Below are 18,743 nucleotides of genomic sequence, written 5' to 3' on the forward strand. Positions count from 1 at the left end.
CTTAAGAGCCTGGCCTGGGCAGCCCGGGGCTGGGCCCCACCTGGCTGGCTGCTATTTTGAAATGCCGCTGCTGCACCTCTCTGTGGGGAAGACCCCTCCCCCCAGGTCCAGAGCACATTCCAGAGGAGAGCCAAAGTCTCAGAAATCCAGAGCCTGATGCAAAACAACTCCTACTCAAACAATAGCAGCTCTCCTCCCTGGAGCCCACAACCGGACTGCCCAGGTGGGGAAACGGAGGCCTGGAGGGCCCCACCCATACGGACAGGCAGCTGGACTGGGAGCCAGGGGGCCTAGGTTTCTCCCTCAGTGCTGCGTGACCCCGGGACCCTCCTTTCCCCTGGTCTCTGTGTTCTCAGCTTCCAGGGGTGACTGGGGACCCCATGCTGGTGTCCCTGTGGGCCAGTCCCTGTCCTGGCCCAGAGAGGACAGAACATTGGGGGCAGGGGGAAGGGGCTGGTGCCTGCGACGAGCCCCCCTGCCCAGGGCCCTCAAGACCACCCTCGGGGCCCTGGGATGCTGCAGCTGTAGGCCCACACACCCCACCGGGGCCTGGCCCAGCCCATACCTGATGGTGCTGCCCGACAGCCCGCTGGATGATTCCGGCACAGCGGGCAATCAAGTAGGACAGTGTGAGCATCGCTGCCCGGCCCCTTCTCCCAGCAAGCTCCCGGGGGTGCCCAGCCCTGGGCCCCCAGAGACCAGGCAGGAGCCCCCGGTGTAGGCAGGCCCTCCCACCAACACGTACTGGGGCTGGAATGTTCTGGGCACCATGTTCTCCAGGAGGTGAGGAGGGCAAGGGTAGGAGGGGCCGAGGCTGGTCCTTGTTTGGGGCCTTGTTCTCACAGTACCCTGAGGAGGGGCTGACCTATACAAAGCTTCCCCGCCCCCCACCCATGACCTCACGGCTCTGGCCCCAGGATCCTGCCTGGCCCAGATGCTGGGTGCCCGCAGGTCAGGGAGACAGTCTAGCCAGGGCAGGGTGCAAGGAGCCACAGCCCTGCCACGGAGGCACTGAGGGGCTGGAAGGGTGGCCTCTGTAACAGGCAAGTTCCTCGTCCTCACCAGGCAGGTGGGCAGCTCCTGCGGGCCCCCACTCCGTGACATGCCATATCGGGGGGGGGGCGCTATTTCTCTAAAACGGGGTGTGGGCCACTTGGTGTGGACACTGATGGGTGCCACAGGACGGCCCCTCCCCTCCCCAACTCGCCAGGCCCAGGAATCCGACCTCCAGCCCAGGGCAGGGGGTGAATGACCACAGCCCAGCCCGCTATTTGCTAAGTTGGCAGGAACTCGACCCATGTGGGCGGGGGCAGCAGGGAGCCTCTGCTTGGGGTTCTCAAATGCCAGCTTCTCCCCCTGGTCCTCCCCGCTCAGAGCTGCAACCAGACATGGCGGGGTGGGGGGGACAGCTCTCCAGGGGGTACCCCTCGGTCATCATCCTCAGGAGGGGGCCCCAGAATTCAGCCCAGGACCCTTGGGAATGTACTCTGGGGAGCGGCTGTAGTGAAGACGGGGCCGTGCATTTAGCTGATGCTCCGTGAGTAAGCAACGACCAATGCCGCTGCGCACGGTCACCCCGATTTCTGGCTCCGGCACACGATCCCCACCTTGTGGGGCAGAAGATGCCCCAGGTCCGGCTGGCAAGGTGGTTTTGGTGCAGGGAAAGCGTGTCTGGGTGGCTTTGGTTTCCTGTTGTCGGTTCGAATGAGCAGGAACTTGAGGACCGCTGGGCCAAGAGCCCTCCTCCTCCACGGGGGAGTCAGGGGCGTCTGGGGAAGCGAGCCCCCTCCCACACCGGCTCAGGAACCCCCCCGTGAGCTCTTGCAAGGCCCATCCTCACTGTCCCAGAGTGCCCAACCCATGCGCGGCACTGAGTGGCCTGGCCCTGAGCTGGGACATGCCCACACAGAGGGGGTCCAAAATGGGGGAGACAGTGGGCTGGCCTCCACGGCCCTCCTGTAGGCAGTCCCCCAGGGGAGGGAGGCTCAGTGCCAAGTGGGCACAAGAGAACCCAACCCTTGGGATCCCGTCCGCATCCCCTTGGGCCCCCGGCCCTCACCTTGAACCCGATGCCACCCTTCTTACAGCACAGACAGGCCAGCATGAGGGCAATGACAGTGAAGAGCCCGGAGAAGGACACGGCCACCACAGCCAGGGAGGACGACCAGGAGAGCTCACTGAGGGGGGCGCCGTCTGCCAAGGAAGAGGGGGTCACGGGGCAGCCTCCAAGGCTCCGGCCCCCCAGGCTCACCCCGTCCCTCCAGGTGCACCCAGGGCCCAGCCAAGCCCCTGCCTCCCCAGCCCGCCCTGACCCTCGCTCTGAGACCTGCCACCCACAGGCACAGCCGCGGGGCTCAGGGCAGAGCGGCCGCCGTGGCCCGGAGCCTGCAGTTCCCCGGATGGCCACTGGGTGCCGCTGCGGCCTCACTCAGAGAACACGGAGCCGGTAAAGCGGCTGGAGCCTTTCCCAGGTCCCAGCTGTGGGGGTTCACGGACGCCCCTCCATGAGGCCAGGGTCTCGGGGCTGTGGGAAACTGCCCTCCACGTCTCTTCCAGACTTTGGTCACCCCACCTCCCCTCTCCGGAGCCTGCGCCAGGGGCTGTCATGCCCCCAAAGCTACGAGGACAGCACCCGCCAACACTGCGGGACCCCAAGGCGGGGAGGGACCCTCAGGGCGCGCTGTGAGGGAGAGGTGTGGGGGCAGCCGCGTGCCAGGCTCTGTGCCGCTGGGGGCCAGAGCCATGAGCCAGGCCCGTCTGGCCTCTGAGGCACAGGGACCCCACTGCCCCGAGAAGGTGGCGCTACAGCCACGGGGCAGCAGAGTCCCCCCGTGTGGCTTGGCCTTTCCAAGTCACCCTCCTGCTGAAGCACCCGGTTTCTGTCCTGGGAACAGCAGCGACCCCTCGTTCTGCAGCACTGGTCCACAAGGGCCCCCTCATGGCTAGCCCTCACCAGATGGGGAACTTGACATGCCAGGATAGCATCACATGGTCCCCCCCAACACATACAGGTGGCCCCCAAGCCAGGGCTCTGAGCTGCCCCCATCCCCCCCCCCCCGGCTCTGCTCATCTGGTGTCCACGGGCCAGCACGGCAGGGCCAGCCCGGGCGTCCCCCAGACAGAGGCGGGCACGGCAGGCCTGCCCCTCCTGTCCTGTCACACTGCACCCCCTTCCCCCAAAGACCTCTGTCTGTCCATCCCCATTTGGCCCCTGGAGGCTTTCTGCCCCCAATTGCTCTGCACACACCAAGCATCCCCACCCCTCAGCCCCCAGTGGCCGATCCCCCAACCCGCCACCCAGCCCAGCACACCTGGCATCCCGAGCCCATCAGTTCAGGTCAGAGCCCGTCTCAGCAGGGCCTCGGGGGTCCCAAATGGTCACTGAGGTGGCCCTCAGGCCTGACCCCGATGGACAGGAAGAAATGAAGGCTCCATGAAAGTGAGGAGCTTGCCTAGGGTAGCAGAGCTGACCTCCGACTGACGTGCCCCTGTCCCCATGCCTTCTGTGCCGACATAGGAACCCAAGCTAACGGGGCATCTGGGAGGGCCGCCTGGAGGCAGTGTGAGCCCGAGAGCCTGGAAAGATGGTGAGCACAGCCTGGACTCCCGCTCTGGTCTCCAAGCTCATTCCCCACACCCACACGGAAGATGGAGGGGCCCAGGTAGCAGGGGCCGGGCAGGGCCAGAGAGCCAGGAGGACGGGGCCACCGTGGCAGGGGAAACCGGCCGGGCCTGCACCAGGAGGAAACCTGCGTGGAGGGCAGCCACAGGCCGTGTCCCGGTGCCCCAGGGGTCCAAAGCGGACACCCTCCCAGGGCCTCTGCAGGCCAAGTCGGGTGTGTGTGTTGAAAGTCGTGCACTGGGCTCCAACACCTGATAGCACACGGCCCACAGGCGCTGGCCCGTGGCGTTTCCTCCCGGGGCTGGAGATCCCCGCACCCCCAGGGAGCAGCCAGAGCCCTCAAGGCCGCTCCACTGCCATGGGGACCCACCGGGCACCCAGCACGCTCCTCTCCAGATGCCCCCACCTGCACACACAATCCTGCACCTCCCTCTCCTGGCTGCTCCTGCAGCCTGGGGCAGGGCTTCCGGCCCGCTGGGTCCTTGAGGAAGACAGCAGGCGCCGTGGTCCAACAGCCACCCACCCGGCAGGGCTGCACAGGCTGCTGCGGGGCACAACTACCTCAGGAGGCCCAGGTTCAGCCTCCACCCTCAGCCTCCACCCTCAGCCTCCACCTTTAGCCTCCACCCTCAGCCTCCACCCTCAGCCTCCACCTTCAGCCTCCACCCTCAGCCTCCCCTCTGTGTGCAGAACTGGGGGCAGGGAGCAAGTTCACTGAAAACAGGGTTGGAACTCTGCAGGGCCTGTGGGTGGCCGGAAGCACAGGTCGAACCGTGGGCCCAAACCCCTTGAGGGGTGGCTATAGCCGGGGGGCAGCTGTAGGAGGTGGGGGTGGGTGGGGGTGGGTGGGGGCGGGGGTGGTTCTAGAGGAAAACCCCAGGGGGGCCTCCTAAAAGCAGCAGCTAGAGCCCTCCCTGCCACCTTCAGTGCCCCGCGGGCCGGGCGGGTCACAGTTGGGGCATAAAAGGGGCTTTTCTGTTGTCATTAAGGTCCTGCTGTAAGCACGTGAACCCACACAGAAGGGACCACAGAGTACGGCTCCTTCACGTGAAGACACGAGACGTCAAAGCCAACGCGTTCAGGAAATGGAAACGCCCGTGAGAAGGGACAACAAAAGCTACCGCGCACACAGCAGGCACCGTGTCATCGCGGGCGCCGGCTCTGCCCACCAGAACCAGCCAGCATCCCGGCCACCCTGTCCCCGGTCCCGCCCCTGCACATGCCCTCCTGCAAGGGCCGTTTATGGCACCGGACCGTCTTTTGCCAGTTACATTTTTTTTTTTTAACGTTTATTTATTTTTGAGATAACGCGAGAGACAGAGCACGAGCAGGGGAGGGGCAGAGAGAGGGAGACACGTAATCCGAAGCAGGCTCCGGGCCCCGAGCTGTCAGCCCAGAGCCCGACGCGGGGCTCGAACCCACGAACCGCAAGACCGTGACCCGAGCCGGAGTCGGACGCTCAACCAAATGAGCCACTCAGGCGCCCCCGCCAGTTACATTTAAGAAAACACTTCCATCCACTGCAGAAGCAACACAGAAAGTGAGGCAGAGACCCCAGGTCCTGTCACCGTCCACGGGTCAGCCTCCACCCTGCCCCGAACGGGACGCCTCCTCGATGGCCTGGTGGCCCGGGCACCACGGTCCAACGCGGCCGGGTCTTTCCCAGAGGAGGCACCGCGTTCTGGAAAACTGTACGGCCACGTTTAGGAGCAGTGCCTCACATTTATGGGGCACCTGCTGCGTACCGAGGTCTCCCTTCCAGGTTGCAGAGGGGACAGAGCATTTCTGGGGACCTGGGCGGGAGAAGGGCAAGGCACAGGTCAGAACAGAACCAGGGGCCGGGCTGGGCTTCCCGTAAAAGGAAAATGTGACTTGTTTCTGCCATCAGGTGGGGACAGGTGTCTGGGCGGGACTGTCACATGACCTAGATCACCGCCCCCACCACCAGTCGTCTGTCAGCGAGTCCTGTGACCCTGAGGGGGATGAAACTCTAACCTGGTGACAGAAGCTACAACAAGCAGAGGGGGGGGGTGGCCGTGTGTCTGTGGCTGATCACACGTGGAAAAGTGGTGATTGTTACCAGCACGCACGTGCTGCTGCGGGACGATGCGGGGAGCCAGGGCCTGAAGGGACAGCCCGGAGCCAGGCCGGCCGGCCCGAAGACCCCACACAGAACACAGGCGGTGGCGGGATGGAGGGACCGTGCAGGGGAAGAGCCACGTCCCCACACACGCAGTAACTCCAAACTGACGCCTGGAAGTCAAATCACAGCACCGGAGAAGAAAAGAGGGAGACGCCAGGCTTCTTCGTGGAAAAGAATGTTTAAGCTAAAAGCAACAGAGGGAATCACAAAATACCGATGGGTTTCGCTCCATAAAAACGTATGTTCCATAAAAGCCCCAAATTCAAGGCGCATGGCAAACCAGGAAAAACAATTTACAGAACACCTATCACAAGACTGGTAGCATTACTCTACAGGGCCCACCATCAGCGAAAAAAAAAAAAAATACGTTAAGACCCCATAACACAAACAAACAGACTAAGCAAAGCCCGCAAGGAAACGATCAGCCTCGTCCGTAATCAAAGAGGCGCAACTCGAAACACGAAGTCCGTTTCCGGCCTGAGCGAGTTTCCAGAACCCCCCGTCCTGGCTGAAGCCAGGGCACCAGAAGCAGCCGCCAGGCTCCCCGTGCGAGAATCGGAGAATCAACTGGAAAGCGGTTCAGAGATGTGGGTGCAGCTCCTTGGGGACCGAGCTTCTCGTTGGCCAAGTGATTCCTTGTCTGGGAATTTATTTATTTTTTAATGTTGATTTATTTGGGTGGGAGGGGCAGACAGAGAGAGGGGGACAGAAGATCCCAAGCAGGCTCCGCACTGTCAGCACAGAGCCCCGTGCGGGGCTCGAGCTCACGAACCGAGAGATCAGGACCTGAGCTGAAGTCAGATGCTCAACCGACTGAGCCACCCAGGCGCCCCCACCTTGTCTGGGAATTTCAACCAAGAGACTAACCCGGAGGGTGCACAAGTCCTGAATATATGAACGGAGGAATGAGAGCTCTGACTCCGAAGACAGACACACGTCCCACGCATTCGCTACGGTGACGGTTCTAAGAAGGACCAGTAAGGAAGAGTCCACCAGTAAGGAAGGATTGAACAAAACGGTGTATCTGCAAAGGAGCCAGAGAAAGTGAGCTGAAGAAGTTTTCAAAGTGGAAATCTCAACGTGACGCTACTCAGGAGAAGGAAGACACACGAGGACACGTTTGGGCGCCGGGCAAGTGTCCGTCACGTGACTGTGCGGCCCAGGGGTCGTGGGGCCCCCCAAACCACGCGCGAGGTCTCCCGAGGGCCAACCGTCAACGGGCGTGGTTGAGTCTAGGTCAGTCACACGTCGATAAGGTTGAAAGCAAGAGGCGGGACTGGTCCTAAATCCAGGTCACCGTTGTGTTAAAAAAAAAAAAAAAATTCACCTGGAAGAAAATCTCTCAAACCGTGAGCGGTGCCCATCTGGGGCGGCAGAAGCCGCTTACCGCCTGCTCGTTGCTGGCACATTCCATATGGCCGCTGCCGAGCACGCGGTCTCTAGAATCTAGTGTGTGTCATCTCCTGTAATTATCACTCACAACCCATCGTTCCGTCTGGAAAGACCCCCACGGCCGCAGAGCACGCAGAACAGGGCCCCGGCGTCACCGAGTCCTGGGCTCGGCCCCCCACACCCTGTCCAACCTTCAGGGGTCTGAAGCTTCCAGGCCATTCCTCACCCAGGCGGGCGCCATCTTCAAAAGCACCACCCACCGATGGCCCCTCTGAGCCATCCACGCTGAGCCCACTTGCCCACGGGCTTGGCGTGAGGGGACGTCCCTGGGGGCCTGAGACACAGGCAGTACTCGGGTGCCATGCTGAAGGAGCGAGGGCGGGGCCCGTCAACCCTCCAACCTCGAAGCCACGTGCCTTGGTTTCCCCAGTCTCCTCTGGAGAGGCCACCCCCTGCTGTCCACCTGGCATCTGCTCTGAAGGGTAAGTGAGCAGTCTGACCACTAAGATGCCATGATTTTTGTTTAATTTTTATATATTTTATTCTGAGGGGGAGAGAGAGAACTCGTGGGGGAGGGGCAGAGCAAGGGGGACAGTGCAGAGCCCGACATGGGTCTTGAACTCTCAACCCATGAGATCGTGACCTGAGCCAGGGGCAGATGCTCAGCCAGCTGAGCCCCCCAGGCGCCCCGATGCCATGATTTTTTAACGGGAAGTAAGTGTCGTGAGGCCCCACGGGTGTGGAGTCTCCAGAGCAGCAGAAAACAGGGGGTGTTTGCCAGGGGCCGTGCGACAGGGAGTGGCTGCTGGTGGCTCGTTGTGTCGTTACGGGGTGAGGAGAATGTTCTGGAACCAGAGGGGTGGGTGCACGACACTGGGCACTAAATACCCTGCATCGCTCACTTCCAGACGGTCCCCTTTACGTTACGTGAGCTTCACCTCGATTTCAAAGTGTCCAGAGAGCACTCAGACGCCCGTGGAGGCCAGGTCAAGGGTCACGTCCACAACAGAGAGTACTGTCCATTGAGGCCTGATGCCCTCTGCTGCTGGCACCACGGAGAGCTCACTCCCCAGCAGGAGGAGCCGAGGGGTCCCCAGGCCAGCCCAGTGCGCCCCGGGCTCCTCACGTGGCGTGCCCAGGCTGCCCAGCCCACGGGGACTCCAGTGCGGGGATCAGCCGCAGGCCCGGGGCGGGGCCTCGGCCGGGCGTCTGAGGACATCCTGGCACCAGTCCCCCTGCCCCCATGCCCGGTGACGCAAACGGGGTCCTGCACAGGAAGGAACCACAGCCAGGAGGGCGTTCTGCTGAGTTAACAGGATGAGGCAAGTGAACAGTGTTAAGGGTGGCAGTTTGCGTGCCCAGGGTGTCAGGGGCCAACGTCCCAGGGAGGCCCCACTGACCCCATCGTCTGCCCCTGACACCCCCATCTCCCAGCCCCCTGCCGAAGCAAGCAGGAGTCAGCAGGATTCTGGGGTTCCCGGGGCGGGGGGGGTGGCCAGCAGGAGAGGTCCCCACCCCCACCAGCCGTCCTGGGAGCAGAGCCAGTGCTGGGGGCGGAGGGGGCAGAGGTTCTCCACGAAGGTTGGTCTGTGGGCCCAGATGTGGAAGTTTTCCCTAGAGGAGCGGAATTCTGGAGCGGGGACACGGGCGCCCTCCACCAGGTCTGGGCCCTCGTGTGGCCGGGCGCCTCCCAGGGGGACCCAGGCTCGTGTGTTTCCTCCCTTCTTCCCCCAGATCTCAGAGATCAGCGGGAACGATGACAGGACAGACCAGGGACTGAAACCAGAGCCCCCACTTGTCTGTAAGGGGGGGCTGCAGGCTGCCGGGGTGGGAGTGGCAGCCAGAGACACACGGGGGCCCCCCTGAGACGAAAGCCACACCTGCAGGAGACACCCCACAAGAGTCGGGACTGCATCCAGAACCGTCACGCACGGCCCCGAGGCTCACCTGACCACGTCCTCCCCACCTCAGAACCCGACTCTGGGCAGGGTCGCAGCTGCCCAGCCTCCGCCCCCCGCAGGTGCGTCTGGGTGGGGAGGCTGTGGCCCACTGCCCCCACCCCAGAACCTTCCAAACCTCTCACCCCGGAGTCCCGGTCTCCTGCTCTGTGCAGGACAGGGGGCGGGGGACGTGCACACAGGGCTGGACGGTGAGCAGGTGATCTGAACAGTCGTGCACCCCAAAGACAGAGGTGGGGCCGTGAGGTGAAGGCACGCCCCCTCCAAGAGAGACAAGTGTCCACCTAGAGCGACAGGCCTGGAGCCGGCGGTCACGGCTCAAAGCCCTGCAGGTGCAGACGGCCTGCCCGGGCGGCTGTGGCCAGGGGCCAAGTGGGGTCACGGCAGCCGCTCACCCGAGAGGGCTCTTTCCGGAGCCCCCGACCACAGATCCACGGAGGGCGGCCCGGCAGCTGGCGTGGCCAGCATCAGCTCCCTTCCTGCTGTCGCTGTGGGTCGGGACCTAGAACCTCACCCAGAGCCTAAGAGGGGGAAGCCTGGGTTCCAGCTCCCCAGGGGCAGGATACCTCCGCGGGGGGCCCGGGGCCTTCCTTCCGGAGAAGGGGGGAGGGACAGCACACAGGTCCCCACGTCCTCACACACGGGCACTCACACGCACGTGTGCACACACACACACACACTCAAGTACGTACACATTTGGTCCTATGCTCACGTGCTTTCATGTGTTCAGTCTCCCACCCACGCACACCCACGCACACCTCTAGGCCCTCACATGCACACGCACGTGCCTGCTCCCAGATACGTGCACACACACTTGCACGCTCACACCTGCACACACACGCACTCCCCGCCATCACGCGCGTGCTCTGGAGCGCACACTGGCGGTTTGAGGGGGGGGGCACACCCCTGGGGGCTCCCTCCAGGTTCCGCCCCAGGACCGAACCCCAGGGCCAGATGAGCAGCCGGCCGGCTCCGCCCCACATCAGGCCAGCTTGTCACAAACACAGGGACGGAAGGAAGTTCTGCAATCTGCACGCTGTCCGGTGACACGTGAGAAAGCCCAGGCCTGGCCACCACCCACATCAGAGCCCCCTCCTGCACCATGGGTGCACTCTCACAGCTGGTCCTGAGGAGGGGGCCTGGGGGTCTGGGTGAGGACCGCTAACATGGGTGCCGCGGCCTGCCTCTATGCTCCCCTCTGGCTGACACACGGTGCCCTCTGCACAAATGCTCCTCCCCCTTGGTCCCCGGCCTCGTCCTCCTGTCCTTCCGAGACATGCAGCACGTCCAAGGCCCGCACTCCCCCTGGGGGCCTGTGGGTGACACCCCGGGAAAGCAGGCCGACTGTTCTGTTCACCTGGGGACCCCGTTCTGACACACGCCCGGCACGAGGCCGCCCCGAGGGGCCGGAGCTGGATAGATGGGTGCTTTCTCTCGAGCCCGGCGGGGCGGGGGCTGCTGGGGGACAGCAGCTTGGTAGAGGCCAAGGGGCCACCAGGCTCAGGCTCGCCCCAGCCCAGGTCTCCTGACATCCTCGCCTCCAAGTTTCTGCCTGGACACCATGCAGGGCAGAGTTGGGGTGAGGCCGGCTAGGGAGGGAGGAAGGCAGGGACGTCGCCCAGGCCAGGGGCAGCCTCGGCCACGAGCAGGAATGCGCCCATGGGCCTAGCAGAAGGAGCCCAGGCCCCACCGAGGACCAGGACAGCCTCTTCCAAGGCTACGCGGCTTTGATCTGAGCAAGATCGTTCCTTTGGGTGGATCATCCACGGGCGCTGGAAGCTGCCTCTTGGGGGGGTGCACAGGCCGCTCAGAAGCGCGAGAGCCACGACACCTGTGTCTGGCCAGGAGCTTGGCCCAGGACGCGTCCACACCACGCCCGACCGATGAGGGAAAGGCTGTAACGGGCGTTCACAGAAGAGACGTGCAAACGGGCAACAAGGCCCCGGAAAGGCCTCGAAGGCGCCAGGTGGCGGGAAAAGGCAAGTGAGGCTGCCGCGGGGCGCCCCGGGTTGGCGGCCACCACGCGCTGGGCAGCCCACGGCGTCCACTGCGGCTGCCCCCACCCCGAGCGGCTCCAGCCCCTCTCCCAGCAGGGCCCCGACGGGGGGGTGACAAGGGAGACCCCGCGCTGCGCGACTTGTGGACACGAAATGCACACGTGAGGCCAGCCCCTGGAGGCACACGCGGTGCCGGTGGGGGGCAGGGAGTGGGGAGGGCCTGGCGGTCACCACAGGGACACCAGTGTTCCTAACCCCGCCACTCGGATGGTTGCACGACTCCGTGAGTGCAGTAAACACCACCGGAGTACGCGCTTCAAGGAGGTGAGTCCGGGGCGCCTGGGCGGCTCAGTCAGTTGAGCACGTGACCAGCTCAGGTCATGATCGCGCGGTTCCTGAGTTCGAGCCCCGCGTCCATCGGGTTCGCTGCTGTCCGCGTGGAGCCTGCTTAGAGCCTCTGTACCCCGCCTCTGGCCCTCCCCCTCTCAGAAATTAAAGAAAAAGCCAGGGGCGGGGTGAGTCCCTTGGAATGTGAATTGTATCTCAACAAAGCTGTCATAGGGAAGTCGGGGACAGAAGGCAACGGCCGTCCACACCAGGTCACTGGAGGAACAGTGCCATCGGCGTGAGTGGGACGGACACCCGACAAACAACCCACCCGCCCGGCCTGAGGCCAAGCAACAGCCACTGGAGGCCCTGGGTCCTCCTACTCGGGGGGTCGGAGCCCCCGCACCTGCTGGGGACCACAGGCGGCCCCGCAGCCCCTTGTTCAAAATCATTAAGAATTTTAACATGGCAGAGCACGAAGCCTGTGGGACCCTCCCCAGAGCCAGACCCCGACGAGGACTCCCCAAGTCCCCAAGACGGCGTCCCCAGAACCATCCTGCAGCCGGGCTCCCACGCGGCCTCAGCACAGGGGAGGCCTCGGCGGAGTCCAGAGGTGGGACCCGGGCTCCCCTGCTCCCGGCCTGGCTCCCACGGACGGACAGCTTGTCTCCCCAGCCAGCCCAAGGCCAGCGGCCAGGGCACCCTGACCGGCAGGTGGGCACACCCCTCATGGGGAGGGGCACCACCGCACCCTCGCCGGGGCTGAGCAAGGCCAGGTCCGGCCACACCCCACCGTGGGAGGTGACCCCCCGTCGCCAGGACCCCACTGACTCACGCACACGCACCGACCCCTAGGCCGCCCAGCCACTGCACTGGTCCTGCCCACTCCTGTCCTGCCACTTCCTCCTCCCCAGAGCAGGTGCTGGGGCCTCGCGACCACAAGCCCCCGTCCCCCGGGGCCCGACGGTGGAGAGCGGCCCCTGTCCTCCCAGAAACCCCCACTTACCCGGCTCCGGGCAGCCGCTCCCACGTGGCTCCGACCGCTGGTCTAACCCCAGAGTGACTCTCCGGAGACCCCTGACCCTACTCGGGGCCCCCAGGCGCCCCGCCTCGGCCCTGCCGCTGCCCGAGGAAGCCCAGGGGCGGGGGGGGCTTGGCATGGACACGGCCCAGACAGGCCGCCTGGGAACTGGCCTCCGGCCCTGCGTCCCCTGCCCTCGCTTCCTCTGCTGCTTCCTCTGCGGGGGGGGCGGGGAGGCCTCGGGCCGCCGTCCCGCTGGCACCCCTTCCCGTGCGACAGGCAGGTCCTGAGGATGCCTGCGCGTGGTCGCCTCACTTTCTTCCCAAGGCTCCACCAGGTGGAGACGGCCGCCCCGTCTGCACAGGTGGCGGAGGCAGGCTGAGGGCGGGAGGCAGGCTCGGAGCCACCAGCGGCTGCCAGACGGCACATCACCAGCGGGGACGGGGCACAACAGCGCTGGGAGCCGGAAGTCCTCAGTCAGGGCCACGCTCCCTCCGGGTCCTGCCGGCCTTTCCCAGTTTCTGGGGGTGCCAGGCGGCCTCCCACTTTCCCGCAAGGACCTCAGCCACGGGACTTAGGCCCACCCTGAACACCTACGAAGACTCCCATCCTGAGGCTCCAGATGGACAGGAACTTTGGCGGGGGACACTATTCCCCCCAGGAGCCCACTGTGGCAGGAAGATGGGGTACGTGGGGGAGTTCCCAGATAAAGGAGAGGCACGCGCCCCCAGGAAAGACTGTGGGTCGAGGGGCCCACCCTTGGGAAAGGCTCCGTGGCCGGGGGACAGCAGAGGCAGCCTTTGAGGGCCAGCCACCGGGACAGAGAGCTCTGGAACCCGGAGCCCCAGGCCACCTGCTTCGGGCACAGACATCCCTGCCCCCATGACTTCAAGGAGAGCAGTGATGGAGCTGGGGGCCGAGGGGGAGGCGGGATCTGGTTCTCCCCTCAGCCATGACCCCACCCAGGATGCCCTAGTACCCACCCAGGCCAGCGGAAATCAACAGCAGAACGGGGCTGTGGGTGCGACAACCAGGAGGTCACGGCCCTGGCGGGGGCCTAATGGGCCGGGACCCCCAAGGACAAGGTGGTGGCAAAGTCCATGCACAGAAGCCAGAGGCACTAATATGCCCGGCCCAAGGTCACCCAAGGCCGGGGAGATGGTCTGGCCTCGGAGGGATCAGGTCCAGGCCAGCCCCAAGTTCAGGTCAGGGGCAGGCCGGGGCAGCACGGACGGGCAGCCGGCGGGTCAGAAGGCCACACTCAGGGCTAACTGCGCCCAAGGGACACTCTCCAGCCCCAGCAGGTGACCACACATGTTATTAACGGGCAGGCTCTGCCCCGGCATGTCCGCACGAGGTGCACGTGTGTTCATCGGTGTGAAGGGGCACGTGTGCAGGCGTGCACCTGTCCGTGCGTGTGGACATGAGGAGTGTAGGCGTGTGCGACGGCTTATATGTGTGCACAGCGTGTGAGCACATGTGTGTGCGTGCGCACAGGAGTGCGGGTGTGTGCACAGGTGGGTGAGAATGCACGTGCGTGTGTGTGCACGAGTGCAGGTGTGTGTGAGGTTATATGTGTGCGCACAGGAGTCTGCGTGAGCACGTGCGTGGGTGTGTGTATCACTTTCACTCACGGGAGGGCATGTGTGCATCCGTGAGCGTTCACGCGTGTACGAGTGTGTGTGATCCTCTTTGCGTGGGTGCAGGGCCCTGTGGGGGAGAAACAGCCCCACTGAGGGAAGGGCAGAGCCTGGCTTCCCGGAGAACGTGCGGGAAGCAAAGAAACCGTCTCCCCTCCCCCTGTGCCCGGAGGGACATGGCTCCCCCTGCTGGCCCACACCCCGCGGACCCACCCCGGAGGGCACAAGAAGGGCACTTGCTGTGTGGTCCCGGAGGGGCCTGGGAGCGCCTGTCTCCGGCTCCGGCCAGGCCTCAGGGCAGCCGGGCTTGCGAACCGCTGCCAGTTCCCCGGGCGCCCCCGGGGTCCTCAGCTCCCCTAGGTACACCCCTCCTTTCGTCCCCTCAGACCCCACCCCCCACCGAGCGTCACCCTAAGGCCCTGGCTGCGCCCAACCCTGTGCTGGGAGTGAGCTCCCCGTGGGCCAGGCTCGGCGTGAGGATCCACCAGGGGGACGACATGAGCTGAGAGGCGGGGGGAACGGGCCGGGGCTGCCTTGTCTTCCAGGAGCTTTCCCACACCCCCAGTCCCACCAGCCAGTGCACAGGACCCCTGCCCCGGGTCAGCCTCGACCGGCGTGGCCAACACCTGCTTTCACGCCACCGACCCCGTGAACCCTCACGTGACCCCCAGAGGTGGGCACCTTACAGCTTAGGAAACTGAGGTGGCACAGAGAGGGCCACGTGGTCAGGGAGGGGAGCTCTCGGGGAGAAGCCAGAACCTGGAGGCGGCCCCTCAGACAGCCCCAGGCCCCCCGGGATCAGGGACTCATAGCCCTGCCCAGAAACGCAGCACGGTGACCAAGGCACCTCCCAGACACCTACTGAGGTCCCTCAGGCCTCATCCGGCCGGGTCCCGCCTCGGGACACTCCTACGGGAGAGGGGACCCTCACTCTCTCATGGCCACACCATCCTGTCCCTCCCGGCCCCGCCCAACTGCTCCTGACCCTCCCTGTGACACACCCATCATCCCTCAGTTCGCGCCTCCCACCTGGTCTCTCCAGGGTGAGGTTTCACGTACTTGGGACTGAACCTCGAGAGAGGTCAAATGCTCGTTCGGCCCAAGGCCACACGGCACTGAAGTCACACGGCTACGTCTACCCAGAAATCCCGCACCCTCACCCGTATCCTGGGAAAGAGGACCCCAGAAGTGGCAGCCTGCACAGGCCCAGGGTGCCCAAGACCACACATGGCACCTGGCCCTGCCCATACCTGAGAGCTGGTGGTGGCCCAGGCAGGCACTGGTTTAGGTGGGGTCCCCAGGTCACACTTGAGCAGATACAGCCTCAGCCTCAAATTCAGTCCCCTTTTCTTTGTTTTTTTTCTTTTTTTGGTTAGTTTTTTTTTTTTTTTTTTTTTTTTTTTAATTTACACCCAAATTAGTTAGCACGTAGTGTAACAATGATTTCAGGAGCAGATTCCTTAATGCCCCAGTCCCCTCTTCAATATAACTGCCACCGTCACTGCCTCCCGCCCATAGGGACCACCACGGAATCCCAAGAAAGCCACATGGCCTGGCCTGGTGACTTTATGAGGGACTCCCTGCACGGGCCTGGCCTCTCTGTCCACCCCTGACTGCTGGGCAACCACAGACACAAACTTCAAGACGGCCAAGAACTCGGGTCTTCCCTGCCCTCCAGACCATGCCCCCAGCATGGTCCCCCGCACCCCCCAACACGTGCAGCCCTCAAAAAGAGGCACCTCTCTCCACCCTTGGGTGGCGCCACGGAGCCACCTCTAAAATAGCATCTCTGTTCACTAAGCCCCAAGTTTTCCCCAGGCACTTAACCTCCACGAGGGCCTGGGGGGTAAGCACTGTTATCCCATTTCACAGACGAGAAACCAGCCCCAGAGAGGCGGGTTTGGGCAGAGAGACCCCAGTGGGTGAGAACTGGGCTCTGAACGCTGGACGCTTAGTGGGAGGCCAGGGGACCCCACCTTTCCTCCTTCCCAACGCTCCCGTGGGGCCAACACCCTGCACCCCTGCCCATTTACCCACCGCCGCCGTTCAGGGCAGCCCCTCTACGCGAGGACACAGCTCTGCCCTTCACTGACCTTGCAGAGGAGACCTCCCCTCAGCCTCCCAACAACTTTTTTCCCTGTAAGTCATTAAACTGACACACTGTAATTACACTGATCACAGCTGTTGGCACTGTTGTTTCTCTAAAGTGGGGGAAGGGTCTGTGCCCACACCCGAGTGTAGGGAGGGGGTAAGTGAACCCCACACAGGGCAAGTCTGGGCTCCACAAATTGTGCAAGAGGGCGGGTGGGGGGAGGGCTTCCATCCCGGGGTCAGTCCTGGCGTGCACACACACACACACAAGCACAAACGACCCTGCTACCAGTTCCAAGGCCGGCACTTCCTGAAGCTGGACCCCCGCCTCCCAGAGGGCACGCTGCCTGGAGCACTGGCCTGGAGGGGCCCGGATGCCTGTCCCTAAAGGCTGCCCGGGCACAGGGCTGCTGCTGTCCGCCCTCCGGGCCAGCTGCTGATGACGGCGCCTTCTCCAAGCCCTGGGAGTTGGTTGCCTGGGAAGTCTTTTCTGAGGGACTGACACCCACACCCTAAACCCAACAGACAGACTTCACGTCAGCTCCCTTCTCCCAGGAGCAAAATGCCTTCGGATGGGGCCGTGCCCAGGGGACCCCGCGCGTGGCTGCACACACCGGGCCCTGCTCCAGGGAGGGAGACCCAGGAGAGCCTGTCACATGTGCGCCTGGCTTTGTTTTGGCTGGATTAGCCTGTGCCAAAGCTCCAGTGACATGTGGGTGGGACTCGGGCCCCTGGGCCATGGCTCCAGGGCAGGGATTTATCTCTCAGGCTGGTGGAGAAGGCCCAGAGCTGGGAGGGACGGAGGGAAGAAAGCCTACCACCTCCTGGTGACGGATGCGGGCCTCCAGCTGCCCCCGGCCGCTGGGCCCACTGAACCTGCCCACCGCTGCCAGGAGGCCAGGCAGCCACGGGTAAATGTGGTGCCACCAGGCTGGCAGAAGAGGAGTCTGGGCCCCAGGGCCCCTGCAGCCAGCTAGATGGTGCTGCCTTGGCTTCCCCTACACTGTCCAGGGGGCCCGGACACCCACCGAAGCCCATCTCTCCTGAGCCTCTGCCCAGTGGGCCGTCCTGTGGGTGGCCGCTGCTCCCAACTCCCTATGCAGGCTACTGGTCAGCCAGGCAGGGCTCCCTAGAACCTGCCCCCAGCACCGACAGGGGCCTCCCACACCAAGACCATGGGCGGGCAAGGGGCCATGGTGGCCTGGGACCCAAAGCAACACTCCCACACCTCCCAGGGGGGCCCTGGTCCTGGCCACTTCCTCCCCTGGACACCTGGGGCCAATGCAGGCCTCCTGCCCCAGTTACCTGAGCCTCCGCGGCCCACCCCCCCTGCCAGAGGCTTCAGCTGTGCCAGTGCGGGCACCACGGCCTGCCCACCTCCACCATCAGGCCCCCAGGGGGTCCTTCCCAGAGCAGTTCCTCCCGCGGGCTCTACTCAGGGTGGGGAAAGGGTTAATTTCCCTGCAAAAGAGGAAACCGCGGCTCAGGAAGCATCATGTCCGCAGTGGGGGGGGGGGTGGGGGGGGACTGGAGGTGGGGGTGGGGGGTTGGCGGGCTGGACCGGCAGGTTGGGGGCAGCCGCAGCGGGCAGAGGGCTGGCCCAGGGGCGCGGCCAGCGGACTCACCGGGGTCGAAGTGCGAGCTGAAGGCGAAGCTGGGGTTGAAGATGGACGACGACATGGCCAGGGCAGCGCGGCGGGCATCCCCGGGCTGACGCTGCGCTCAGGACGCCCGGGGCCCCGGGCCGCGCCGCGCCATCGCCCCAGCGGCCGCCGCAGGTGCGGAGCGCGCCCTGCCCGCCGGCCCGCCGAGCGCCCACCGCCGCAGCCGCGGGGCCGGGGCGGGTGCGGTGCGGGCGCGGGGCGGCGGCGGCAGACGAGGAGCCTCCGCCCGGCCGGCCGCGGCGCCGCGGGGCTCCGGGGCTGGTGCAGTCCGAAAACACTGGCGGGCGCGCGCGCGGGAGCGGGGGGGGGGGGGGGGGTGCTCCCTCCCCGGCGGGGCGGGGGGGGGGGCACGGAGCCGCGCGGAGGGGGGACCCGGAGGCTGGGAGGGGGGGGGGCGCCGGGACGGGGCGTGGGGAGGAGGCGCGGGCAGAGGGGACGGAGAGACGCAGGGTGGGAGACCCGGAGACGCGGGGGAGGCACGGAGGCGGGGAGGGGGGCACGGAGGCAGGAGGGGGCACGGAGACGCGGGAGAGGGCACGGCGGCACACGCGGGGGTGGGCACCGTGGCGCGCAGGAGGAACACGAAAGCGCGCGCAGGGGGGCCCGGAGGCGCGCGGGGGGCCACGCGCGCGGGGCTCGGGGCCTGGCACGCGGCCCGCACACGCAGGTTTCGGAGGCGGCTCGGGTCCGGCCCCGCGCCCTTGGGGCGGCGCCCGCGCTGGCGGGGGGTTATTTTTGCACCGGCCACCCTCGCCTGTGCCACGCCGCGACGACCGTGGAGGAGGAGGCGGCCGTCCCCGCCCGGGAGTGCACAGCGCCGGGCGTTTGGGGCGGGCGCGGCGGCGGCGCCGGGCACCGAGGGACGGTCCCCTCCACCCCCACCCCCCA

The 18,743-nt window shown here is 65.2% G+C and overlaps 1 protein-coding gene and 1 long non-coding RNA gene across 7 annotated transcripts in view; one reads left to right on the forward strand and one right to left on the reverse strand.

The window, feature by feature from the left end:
• Nucleotides 1-17,982, reverse strand: part of AATK (apoptosis associated tyrosine kinase) — a 32,118-nt gene extending 14,136 nt beyond the window's left edge. For 2 of the 6 annotated variants that reach the window (XM_043585334.1, XM_043585333.1), the window contains exons 1-3: nt 17,817-17,982; nt 2,060-2,193; nt 1,608-1,689 (exon numbers count right to left, since the gene is read on the reverse strand). In XM_043585334.1, coding sequence (XP_043441269.1) covers nt 1,608-1,689; nt 2,060-2,193; nt 17,817-17,894 — 294 coding nt within the window. In that variant the 5' untranslated portion in view covers nt 17,895-17,982. The other 4 variants (XM_043585337.1, XM_043585338.1, XM_043585336.1 and 1 more) reach the window with 4 other exon arrangements.
• LOC122485925 lies at nt 2,200-4,971 on the forward strand. The gene is made up of 3 exons (XR_006297981.1): nt 2,200-2,446; nt 3,518-3,614; nt 4,612-4,971. It is a non-coding gene; the product is annotated as an uncharacterized LOC122485925 (long non-coding RNA).
• Nucleotides 17,983-18,743: the final 761 nt, after the last annotated feature.

This window comes from Prionailurus bengalensis, chromosome E1, assembly GCF_016509475.1.
Source record: "Prionailurus bengalensis isolate Pbe53 chromosome E1, Fcat_Pben_1.1_paternal_pri, whole genome shotgun sequence".
NCBI lineage: Eukaryota > Metazoa > Chordata > Mammalia > Carnivora > Felidae > Prionailurus > Prionailurus bengalensis.